The sequence below is a fragment of the Scardinius erythrophthalmus genome, assembly GCF_964197995.2.
Source record: "Scardinius erythrophthalmus genome assembly, chromosome: 10".
NCBI lineage: Eukaryota > Metazoa > Chordata > Actinopteri > Cypriniformes > Leuciscidae > Scardinius > Scardinius erythrophthalmus.
The window spans coordinates 14392572-14405474 of NC_138230.1; the positions used below are offsets into that span (position 1 = coordinate 14392572).

At 38.6% G+C, this 12903-nt stretch overlaps 1 protein-coding gene across 8 annotated transcripts in view; it reads right to left on the bottom strand.

Moving 5' to 3' along the window:
- The window catches only part of LOC308697408 (CUGBP Elav-like family member 3), a 65747-nt gene that overhangs the window by 34021 nt on the left and 18823 nt on the right, over positions 1–12903 (bottom strand). For 4 of the 8 annotated variants that reach the window (XR_014030934.1, XM_081376614.1, XM_081376612.1 and 1 more), the window contains exons 1-2: positions 7256–7609; positions 1938–2027 (exon numbers count right to left, since the gene is read on the bottom strand). Coding sequence is in view for 3 of the 8 variants with exons in the window: in XM_081376614.1 (XP_081232740.1) it covers positions 1938–1970 (33 nt within the window). In the remaining 5 variants the exon portion in view is untranslated. Of the gene's footprint in view, positions 1–1937; positions 2028–6711; positions 9290–10551; positions 10756–11013; positions 11284–11414; positions 11770–12903 lie in introns of those variants that run through there. The other 4 variants (XR_014030935.1, XR_014030936.1, XM_081376611.1 and 1 more) reach the window with 4 other exon arrangements.

Here is a 12903-nt window from a genome sequence, read left to right on the forward strand (position 1 = left end):
CTGGATTCCAGCACTGTGTGTGCATTGCTATCTTGTAAAATAAATCACACTGGTCAGGTTCACCTATACACTCCCTCACAGAAAGTGTTAAGAAATGCAAAATCAGCCACATATGTATACAATAGGGCTCATGCTTCACACCAGGAAGGGTGACAAGGTTGTCTTTACTGTCTCTAATTTTAGGGCTGGGCGATATATCGCATGACATTGTTATGCGCATCTCGTCAGTAAAGCCGGTTCCTTGATTAGTAGTAAATCGGCATCACCTGCTTTCAGATGGAGTGGCATTCACTACACAGAGCCGTAGTTCACTGACAAGCTGAGCCATATCGCATAATTATCACAGACGTATCGCCTGCGATAATTAATGTGATATGGCTCAGCTTGTCAGTGAACTACGGCTGTAGTAAATGTGGTGTAAATGCTGCTCCATCTGAAAGCAGGTGATGCCGATTTACTACTAATCAAGGAACCGGCTTTACTGACGAGATGCGCATAACAATGTCATGCGATATATCGCCCAGCCCTATTCTCTTTCCCTTTGTTCAACTGGCCTCTTACACACATTTTCTGTCTGTCCGTCTCTTTCTCTCTGTTTTTTCCTCACTCTGTCTCCCAACAATAAGTTAAAACACGTTGTAGCAAATGAAAATGTTTAAGTAATGTTTACTTTGTTAATAAATAAAGCTCTTCAAACATATATCCATTGGTCTGTCATTCTTTAATATATTGTGTAGTTATAAACTCTTTAGACTGTTAATGATTAGTGCTTTTTTAAAAAGTTTGTGGGTAAGAATCGTGTTTAAAAAAAATCCCTTATTTTGGGGATGGATTCCGGGAAATCTCCCTTATTTTCAATGTTCAATGTTGACAGCTATGATTGGCAACCATCTGCCACGAGCTCCTAAATCCGCCAATGCTACTTTTACCCTTGACCCAAAAACCCAGATGACTTAAAAACGCATATTTCTGTTGATAACCTCACATTAAGACAAAAAACCCTCTATACTACGACTCAAAACACGACTCATTCGCGTACACGAGAGTACGCACTTACAATCACAGATGACTCAACTGATTATAGCAGACAGTTGAGTTAACGACGACACCTGCTGGTTATTTCAGTATTGCAGCACTGAGAGCTTGTCAATGGTCGAAGTCTGTCAAAAATGTATCAATTCAATTCAATGTAATTTCCCAGACGATTAATATATTTTTTTCAATCAAGAGCAAAGAAATCTGGATGATAAACAAACTGCTTTCATAATCTGTGAGTATAGCTTCCTTTATATCCATTCATAGAAATTCATATCAAGCCACCTGAGGCCTTTTTTAATATCTTTGTGAGGTATGAAACGTGATATATCCAAGTGAACTTGCATAAAGGTCACATACACCCTGACCTTTACCAAGTGCATTCTTTCAAGCAATAACCAGTCAGTTCTGGGATATAGACTGTAACTATAGGCTTATATGCTCCTATGCATCCATTCACAAAAAAATGTCTAAACAAAATATTTAAGCACAAAATTGTCTGCATCTTCATCGCAAGAACAGAAAAAATAAGCCCAAATAAATACCTCTAAGAAGAGAGCAAGCTGTATGATAGTGGCCTTTAGCAATAAAGTTAAGATCCCTTTGTACCAGTAGAGGGAGATAGAGCTCTAACTTTCCACTGTTTACTGCATTTGAAGGCCTTAGTTGGGAAACACCTTTACCAATTGACCATGTGTGCATCATCCAACAAATAACTTTAAGACAACATTACATTTTGTCCATTGCCCTGGAAAAACTTGTGCATTTTACCACTTGAAATGCACCACTGACTTTATAGAGCAATGCTTTAGCCTGAGACAATTCAGGCTAAGAGTTCTGGCAAATATAAAAGGATGAGAGAGACATACTTGGTGTGCTCTGTGCAACAGCATATCCTTTACCTTGATTTGCAAGCGGATGGGATACAAGGGCATTGGATTTCCCCTCAAGCACAGCTGTTGCTGGGCAGACGAAATCCTTCACCAGAAGATCTGCATACATTGAGGATGGACAGGGGAAGTCAAATTAAACAAAAGGTTGATTGGGTTAAAAGACAAAGGACAGGAGGGGGAGGGGAGGGGAGGGGAGGGGGAATAAGTATTAACACATTAATAGAAAGCACAACCTTACATGTATGCATCTATATTTTCTGTTCAGTTTCAAACACATGTAAAGAGAAAGTACTCAATTCTATCGAAATCGCATTAATCATTTATCAATGCATGATCATGCAAATAAGAACAAAAGCACTGGTTACTTGAGCAAAGCGTTTATTTTAATAGGCTATTTGAATTCAGTGTTAATTTCGAGTTAACTGTGTATGACGATGGTGGGTAATTTCACGCTGCACGTGCATCTGTGGAAAGTTTTGCATGAAGCGATTAGCAAATGTTTCACTTGAAACGTGCAGAGCACGCGCGCTTCGCGAATGTGGGCGTGTCCCTCACAACCAATTGAATTAAGTAGGCTTACGCTACAGACGAGGAGAGATGATGAACAGCAGAACATGAATGAAAAACCTCAACATCACTGTTAAACATCATCTTCGGTCCTGTAAAATGTAATGGTGTAGAATTAGCCAATGGATTTTGTTTTATGAGATTTACTTATAATTCAAAATATGGATTTCACTAAATATATTATATATTAATATAATAATTTGACAACTGAAATTAAAATATTTATGCATATGCATTAAAATGGCAAGTTTTTTAAATCTAAAAATTGCGTTTTATAACTAATTATGGCTAAAATATAGCCTATGATAATTATATATTTAAAAGGTTTTCTCTTATTTCCAATTCAGAAACTCGAAAATAACATCCTGATATTATTTTGTGTGTTATACTCGAGTGTTTTTTTATTGTTGTTGTTTGTTTGTTTTTTTCGCGCAAAGAAATTTGAATAGGTAGCCTATGATCTTACTGAAACCAGAGGACATGACGAGACACGGGTTGACTTTCTAATGTATTGGAGCGCTTCATGGTAAACCCTTACTGTGTTTTTCAATACGCCGACGTTAGAAATTCAAAAAAACATTGAATATTAATTTGAGAGGCGAAAACCTTTGTTTATAAATGGTAATGGAATGCAAATAAAACTACAACCCTTGAACTCTGGCCCTTCTCAATTTCTGTAAATAAATCAATTATTAAGAAATAATGTAGCTAACTTTAATAAAACATTATATGTTCTCTCACGTGTATTTATTTGTGTGCACATTACATTAAGTCTGTAAAAAGTAGTAATACAAGCGGATTAGATCATGTTTAGTTTAGGCTAAACATTAATTTAAACCTCAATTGCACCTCAAGTACACCCAAAAATGAAGATTATGTCATCATTTACTCACCGTTATGTTTTTCCAAACCTGTATGAGTTTCTTTCTTCTGCTGAACTAAAAAGAAGATATTTTGAAGAATGTTGGTAACCAGACAGTTGATGGTATACCAAGCAATAGCCACCATTGACTTCCATAGTTTCTTTTTTTTTTTTTCCTTCTAAGTAAGTCAATGGCTACCATCAACTGTCTGGTTATCAACATTCTTCAAAAAATTTTCTTTTAAGTTCAACAGAAGAAACTCATACAGGTTTGAAACAACATAAGGGTGAGTAAATGATTACAGAATTTTAGGGTGAAGTATCCCTTTAAGCCTATGCAGCGTTTTCATCAGATCTTTCTACCAAATCACAACACATTAATATGTTATGACTGTATTTTTGGAAACGATTTATGACCTCAAAACGCTTCTCTTCATGTACATCTGCTGTTTTACATGAAAGAGGAGATCAGCCGTATAAAGCAGGGACTTCAGAGGGCGAAAAGAGAGTTTGAAAACCCCTGGTGTGAAACTATAAAGAATTTGCTCAACACCAGATGTTTTCTTGTCATGAGTGTGTACTTTTCTGACGAAAAATGAAACTTTTAAATGAACAGCAAAAGGCATGTGCTAGTTTTGATGAGGATTTTGTTGTAGGGTAGAGAATCCAACGAGTATATACCAGGACTGATTGGGCTCCCCTTGGCACAGGGCCCAGGACAACATTCAGGGTTGTCTCCCCCTGCTGACGACCATGTGTAAATATTATTTTTGTTTTGCAACTTACATCAAATATACTAGTGGTTACACCATCATATGTCTACCTCAAATTGTTTTTGGAATGTAGACAGACATTAAAGATTAAGGCAATTAGAGAAGTGTTCAGCTTTAACGGGTCTTAAGCAATTTAATGCTTATTTTATGATTTTAAAAACTTCACTACTAAAAGCAATGACTTTAAGGGTTAGTTCACACAAAAATTTAATTCTGTCATTAATTGCTTACCTTCATGTCGTTCCAACCCTGTAAGTTTCGTGCATCTTCAGAACACAAATTAAGAACTTTTTGATGAAATCTGAGAGATTTCTGTATCTTCATTAACTACCACTTTTACACTCCAAAAAATACATAAGATTGTAAAAACATTGCATATAAATCGAGCAGTTTAGTCCAAATTTTCTGAAGAGACTATCTCTTTATATGAGGAACAGATTGAATTTAGGCTTTTATTCACATATAAACATTCATCAACACACACATCAGTTGTGGTAAACGGAAGCTCAAGCATGTTCGCTTGACGTGTGAGAACCAATGAGGTTCATGCTCGTGTTACGCTACGCGTTTGAGCTTCTGCAAGAACCAATGAGGTACATTCTCGTGTTACGCCACACGTTTGAGCTTCCGCAAGAACCAATGAGGTTCATTCTCGTGTTACGCAGCGCGTTTCAGCTTCTGCAAGAACCAATGAGGTTCATTCTCGTGTTAGGCAGCACGTTTGAGCTTCTGCAAGAACCAATGAGGTTCATTCTCGTGTTACGCCACGCGTTTGAGCTTCTGCAAGAACCAATGAGGTTCATTCTCGTGTTACGCCACGCGTTTGAGCTTCCGCAAGAACCAATGAGGTTCATTCTCGTGTTACGCCACGCGTTTGAGCTTCCGCAAGAACCAATGAGGTTCATTCTCGTGTTACGCAGCACGTTTGAGCTTCTGTATGAGGTTTGTTCTCGTGCGGCAAGCAGGTTCGGTTGAGCCTGATCAATGTTTATATGTGAATAAAAGCCTAAATTCAATCTGCTCATCATATAAAGTGATCGTGTCTTTTCAGAAAATTTAGACTAAATCGCTCAATTCATATGGATTAGTTTTACGATCTCTTTAGAAACTTTTTGAAGCATAAAAGTGGTAGTTGCGTAGCTGTCAATGGAGGGACAGAAAGCTCTCAGATTTCATAAAACGATCTTCATTTGTGTTCCGAAGATGAACGAAAGTCTTACAGGGTTGGAACGACATGAGGGTGAGTAATTAATGACAGAAGTTTAATTTTTAGGTGAAATAACCCTTTAATTTTTCCAATTACATAACTTTAGTTATTTAGCTAGTTTCTCATTATTTAACATTTTTGAGGCACAGAGAAAAGCCAGTTTCAAAATGTACTGGAATGGTTTACTTTTATGATCCAGACCAGGGATGGGCAACTTCGGTCCTGGAAGGCCACTGTCCTACAGAGTTTAGCTCTAACCCTGAAAAAATCACCTGTAACTTTCTAGTAATCCTGAGGACCTCGATTTGCTTGTTCAGGTGTTTGATTAGGGTTGGAGCAAAACTCTGTAGGACAGTGGCCCTCCAGGACCGAAGTTGCCCATCCCTGATTCAGACATTAAAGATTTCTGAAACCACGTCGGAATCAAACAAAACGGCTTTGATCATTGCCAAACTCCTTCCTAAAGAATGAGGCAAATTTCTTTATTACTTTACGTGTTTTTGCTGTTGTATTAATCAAGGGGGAAAAAACTCAGGAAGTTGTTACCCTGATTTGATTCAAGGAGCTGACTCCATAAACGTTCGTGTACGAATCAGCCACAGCTGATCCTCGAGAATAAGAGATATTAAATGAAGTGGAACTATGATGCTTATAAACAAGCCTCATATTAGAGGAAGGAGTTCTTGTGCAAATTCTTTGTCTTCTATGCTACATTTACTTCGGAGAAAGACACACAACTTAAGTGTGACCAGAGTTATCTCTAGAAAAAGTCCTAATTTGATTTGAAAAAAAAAACTTTTATCTTTAACTGTGTCTGCATATAATTTGACAACTTCAACAGTTAAAAGTGTGCAAATGTAAGCCTAAAGTAAGGTAAAAATGCAAGAAATTAAGAGGTAAATACTCTGCCAACCAGACTAGAGTATGTGAGAGGAGTGTTTTGTCCAGGATCACTAAGTTGGAAGCAGGAAACCCGAAGTGGAACTGAAATGGAACGATTATAGAACGCTTTGAGTGAAGTGAATAATTTAGCTTGAGTTAACTGTATGCATTTTCGTATTTCATTGCTTATTAGAAATGGTTTGCTAAAAATGCTATGATAAAAAATGGCATTCATTAACTCATTTAAACACCAAGTAATTGGGAAATTTACTTTAAATGGGATTAAATTCCTTTGATTTTGGTTCTAGAATTAAACATGGTGTAGGACAAATCTCAGTCATTTCTAATCAACATGAGCTGCAGCCATTTAGCTACAATATTTTTCTGCATATGTGTTGATCATTTTATTGATGAATGTTCGCGAAAATGTGAAGAGCAAAGAAATCAGTCACTGAAGCAACTGAGATGAAAAGACTCAAAGAAATCATGGTTGAGACTGCACTTCCCCACAGTGTTTTGTTTTGTTTTCAAACACATCTTTATTTAAATCAGTACAGTAAAAGCCTCTGGGAACTGAGGGAGGCCATGACCATTCTGCCCGACAACTTCTTTTCTTCTGTGTCTTCTGCCACTGTTGGCAAAAACGGCTTGTCTCTGTACACCTCAGCACCTTACCTCAAAATTGTAAAGATTACTTTTTCTCTACACTGCTGTTTCTCCATGACAGATGATAATGAAGCTTAACTACCTGTTAGGGCTACATTTAATTACAAGTACAAAATAAGATGTGGTGAATCAAAACTACCAGCTTTGCATAACAATATAGCTTGATCATCAGTAGAACTTAACTTCAGAAGTAAAAAAATATTAAATGTCGATCCAAAAAAAAACTTTGAGGTCTTTCCCAAAGATATTTGCAAGATACAAGCGCTAACATTTTTATTAAGGGAAAGGACATTTTGAATTAACATTTAAATCTGATTGACAGAAAATCTATAGAAATTAAAGAATTAATGAAATGAAATAGAATAACCACCTCTTGTTTTGTCTGCATTCAGATTCCATCTCATTCCACGCCAGATATTCTTTCCATTTCTCTGCTCCAGTGCTCCTTGACATCTTGCCGCACAACTGCTCATGGTTTGCATGTCTTGATCATGGAACAGAACACATCTTGCTCAAGAGTTTTTAGTGATCTGGTTGCATCCCCCTGGTAACTTGAATAAATTTGCACTTCTCTATTGTGATCTCGTGAAGGAATTCAACACCATCCCCTTCGCGTCATTGTCCACAGCAATCTTTGACTTGCTGATAACCCAACAGCACTTGGACTTTACTTGCTCACTGTGACATGCACTAAACACCTGAGCATAAGAATCACAATAGACACTTCAGTAATGCGGAGGCAAGTAAGGTCTTTTTGGGGGATAAAATGGGCCCCTGACTCTGGGAGGTCCGCCAAAGGGTGGACCGGGTCGCTTGCCTCTTGGAAAGGGCAGCTCATGGTGGACCGGTGGTGGCCGACGAAGAGGCCTTGGAGGCGGATAGTGCCCAGGGTGAGGTGGACGAACATGGTGTGGCGGAGGAGGCCTGTGCTCCAGGTGAGGAGGAACCCTGTGCTCTGGATAGTGAGGAGGTATTTCTGCAGGATAATACTCAGGTGCTGGTGAAATTGGGTGCATGTCATAATGGGGGGGAGATGGGCTATGTGGTGGATGGTCGTAGTATGGGTCAAAGTATGGATCTTCGGGCAAAGGTCGAGAAGGACTTGGGGCTTCATGGTAACCCCTTACTGGAGGAGGAGAACCAATGCGGTGATGGGGTATACTTGGAGGATTCTGCAGAGGTACTCTTGGTGGATGTTGATGGTTATAATCCAATGGACCATTCGGAGGGATGTTAGGAGCATGGTGTGGTGCATGAGCAGAGTGAGAAGCCCCTTCCCCATGTGGATAGAAAGGCTCCTTGTTTGGAACCTCATGAGACAAGCGTTCATAATCGAATCCTGAGGCACATGAGCTATCACCACCACCTCGTTCTGCTTCACCGAAAGGTTCCTGCAAATCCCTGGTAGCACAAGGACCACTTGCTCTCAAAGAAGATGCTGGAGGCATGAAGTCTTGAGGTGGAGGAGGAAGATTTGGGATAGGTGGGAGAGGTGCAGTAAAGAAATTAGGTGCAGCGAGATCCTGTCTTGGTTCTTTGGCAAGGTATGTTTCTGCATTGTATGTGTCAGAGCTGGACAACACTTGCTTCTCTTGATTATCTCGATATGCATAGCTGCCTTCCACCAGTTTAGGATTTGGTCCCATATCATGGATTACAGGGTTTTGTCTCAGCTCTTGACGCATCACACCGGATCTCTCGGTGGCCTCTACACTGTCTCTCAAAGGTTGTTGGTTGCTGGGCATAGAAGAAGAACGCATAGCTTCAATGCGTTGATGCCGCTTTGCTTCTGCCTCCGCAAGAGAGGGCACAGAGGTTCGAAAGTCTTTTTTTGGTTCAAACTTCTGGTGACTTTCCATATGAGCTTGTGGATCAGTGTGAGCATTTTGTACCTGCCAAGATGTTGATTTAGCATCTAAAGCTGTGGACGTAGAAGCTGTTTGCCCCTGCTGATATGGGAATGGCTCTGTTTGGGGATCATCCATAATTTCGTCTTGCGTTGGTGTAGCACCAGCTTCATCCCTTACAGGGGTTCCTCCAAGGTTCTCTGCACTTGCTGAAGGGCTATCAACAGTTACCTTAGGCCATGGAAGAATAGACGGAAACCCTAAATTAAAGCCTTTCAGTCCTGCGTTCCCTTGGAGTAAGGTATCAATCTTGCAGTCCAGGGTAGAGTTGAGAGAAGAGCAAGGATCTACTTTTTCATTCGCAATATTGGACTGCAAAGGAGTAGGCTCCACACATCCTTGAGAGGTAGGATCCCTGGCCAATGGGACACTAGATGGAGTAGGTAACACTTTAGGAATTGTATGAGTCTCAGCTGTTAGAGGAGGAGGAGATTGCTTGTCAGAAATTGGAGTTGTGGTGGTCTTTGCAGCCGGGTTATTTAGCAAAGACGACAGACCTGGGAGGAAAAATTAGGGATAGGGATGCAAGGGTCAGCAGATTAATTTAAAAACACCACATTTCTAAAGAACCTGTACAGAGTCTTTTCTAATATCATCTGCTGTTTCTACCACAACTAGGCAAAAGGTCTATAACGTTTTAAATCAACATGATACAACATTCTCAACACATTTAACTTCTGTAATGTGACATTTCTACGTAAACAGTATATTCAACAAGAGGGGAATGCATCCATTAGGAATTGTGGGCAAAAGTATCAGAATAAAGACATAACAGAATGGGAGTTCGCATTTGACTGTGGAGGGCTACTTTGCTCCTGAAACACTGCCTGTCTGACACCAACTTTTGGCACATAGGTCAAGCTCACCCTTGAAAGCATCGCAATGTATCCCAATGCCATTGCCTTTACAGGATATCCCAATGCTTTATTTTTCCCCAGACCCATTGTTATTTGCCATTACCTTCATTTTAAACTCAGCAAAAAAGAAACATCCCTTTTACAGAATTCTGCATCTTGATAGGAAAGTTTTTTTTTTTTTAAATCAAGCTAGTTCAATGAACCATAAATAATTATTGCATCTAAACCTGTGGAACAGGCCTTAAGACACTAACAGTTTACAGGCGGTAGACAATTAAGGTCACAGTTCCAATAACTTATCACATTAAAGAAACCTTTCAACTGACTCTGAAAACACCATGAGAAAGATGCTCAAAGTCCTATCTCAACTGCTTGGCATAAATCTGTATTCGTTGATTGCAAACTGTGCTGAAACCATGAGCCTGTAGAACGCTCAGCAGCGCCGTGTTATTTACTATGAAACATGCAGAGGAGGCGCACATTTAAATAAATCATAGCCCTTTGAAGTTTAACAATCAATCACAATAAGCCATATCAGGATTCCTGTCAAGAAGTTTTTTTTTTTTGCTGAGTTTAGTAATGTTAACCTGCATTAAATAACCGTGTTAACTATGAGCAACATTATCGAAAAAAGACACACTACCTAAAACAACAGCTTAAAATGTCATTTAACTTTTTGGCTTTTGATTAACATGATTACTGACCTAGGTGACATCATTTGTTTCAAAGGTGGAGCAAGTTATTACATTTTTATAAGATTACAAAGTAAAACATGTTTTCTTCTGAATAGCATACGCTGATGAAGTCATACTACGTGAGTCTGCAAACATGTATTAGAAGAAAACTAAAGTTAATTTTGATTGAATGAATTTATTATCCCAACTCTTTGGATATCATCTTACTTTTCCAGTTCTCACCCTGAAAACCCCCCTGGGCTTGTGTTTTGGATAAAGCGCTGAGCAGAGTGTTGGTGTTGATGTCCACCCTAGAAAGGATGCTGGCCAGCGGATTGGCTGGAGGGGCAGTAGCAGGGGGAGTCTTCTGAGTTGAGCTTGGAGTGGGAGGTACACTTGGGGAAGACCGAGATACAGGACTTACTCCTACAGCTGCAAAGAAAAAGGCAATGATTGAATGCACGATGTTACATAAAAATGTACATTTGTCATGTAACTTTGGGGCTTTTTTGACACTTTTTACTGACAGATAGCAGAGTGGAGACACAACACAGGCCACATTCAAACCTGCATCTCTTAAATGAGCACCACGGCTTATCATTGGGCCATGGATCTGACCAGTATGCACTGTTGATAGGCTTTTTCAACCTGTGTATAACATGCTGTACAAATCAAACTAAAACATCTCACCTGAGTTCTTCATAACGTTTGTGATTGTGCTGAGGATGGAGCTGATCTTGCCTAGATCAACGCCTGCAAGGTTGACTGGCAGTGACTGTGTGGTTGGTGTGGTTGGTGTGGTCATTGTTGTTGTTGTTGTTATTACTGTTGAGGGAACTGCCACTGCTGTGGTCATGATCTGCTTTGTTTGTGTGCCTTCATTTGTTTGTAAAGATTCTGTGACATTTGGAGTGACAGAAGACTGTTTGGACACAACAGCAGGGGCCACACGTTCCTCTACTATAAGGAGGAAACAAAATTAAGAAGTAATTAAATAAACCCCTGCACCATAACAGCTTAACCATCAGCTTTTATTGAATGTGAGAAACATGCTGAATGCCAAACATAACATAGTAAAGGTGCTCTAGTACCTATGATGGCAGGAGTTTCTGTTTCCTCTACATCCGAGAGCTCCATGTCCTCTATGTCACGATTGTCTTTTTCTCCCACAGAGACACTTGGTGGTGGGGAACCCCCATCAGATGAGAGGGGGCTGGGAGCATCAGCCAAAGCAATAAGGTCCTCCTCCATCGCCTGACCATCCAGATCTGGGTCTGGGGTACCAATCCTTTCCAGAGCGCGGAAGGGTGACTCAGAGCCCGTTGGTGAAGGGGCATCTTCAATGGGAGAGGGGACGGGGGAGTCATCTGGATCAGGCACCATAGCCTTCAGTGCATCGAGTTTGCGCTTAAGGTGTGACACCCGGTTTGCAAATGTCTCGTAGGCCTGGAAATGTATGATTTGAAGAGATGTTCCACTATTAGTTTCACAATATTTGCACATCAACAATATGAGCAATACGAACATACATTACTGTTCAAAAGTTTGGGGTCAGTAAGCTTATTTTTAAAGAAATGAATGATTTCATTCAGCAAGGATACATTTCATTGATTAAACGTGTCAGTAAAGATATTTTACGTGTTTAAGTGTCTTCCATTTTTAATAAACATCGACAGTTGGATTGAAAAGTCTTCTCATCAATAAATCCAGGGGGAAAAACGGATCACGGTTTCCACAGAAATATCAAGCAGTTTTTTAATATTATAAAAAACTATTATAATATTATCAATATTAATACTGATATAAGACTGGAGTAATGGCTGCTGAACATTTTGCTTTACCATCACAGCAATAAATTAAAATATTATATTAAAATATATATTAAATTGAAACTAGTTATTTTAAATTGAAAGAATATATCACAATATTACTGCTTTTACTGTATTTATCATCAAATAAATGCAGCCTTAAGCATAAGACGCTTCTCTCTAAAACATTTAAAGTTACATATAAGTGTATATTTTATATTAATTTGTTTAAACCAATATTGTGAATATTGCATTGATGTTAACATGATTTTCACCATGAAGTTCCCTAGATTGTGTCCACTCACAAATAATAATAAAAAAACAATGAAAATGTCAGATCAAGTATATATATATATATATATATATATATATATATATATATATATATATATATATATATATATATATATATATATATATATATATATATATATATATATATATATATATATATATATCCACAAGTATAATTCTCATCGACCATGCCTAATTATATTATCATTTATTACCACTATCAAAAACACATTAAACCTGGCAAAACTAATAACCACAAATTAAATTATCCCAGAAATGTGGAAATTTCAACAATTATTTGTAAAAGGGTTAAAACTATTCACATATTTTGATGAAATGGTCAAATGTGGCCATCACAGACAGGCTAAATAAAACAACATTGCTACATAATGGTCAGGATGTCTTTGTTTTTGTACAAATTCAATTGTGGCGCAATGCAGCTGAAACCACTAAAAGCATTAAATGAGCATTTGGTCAT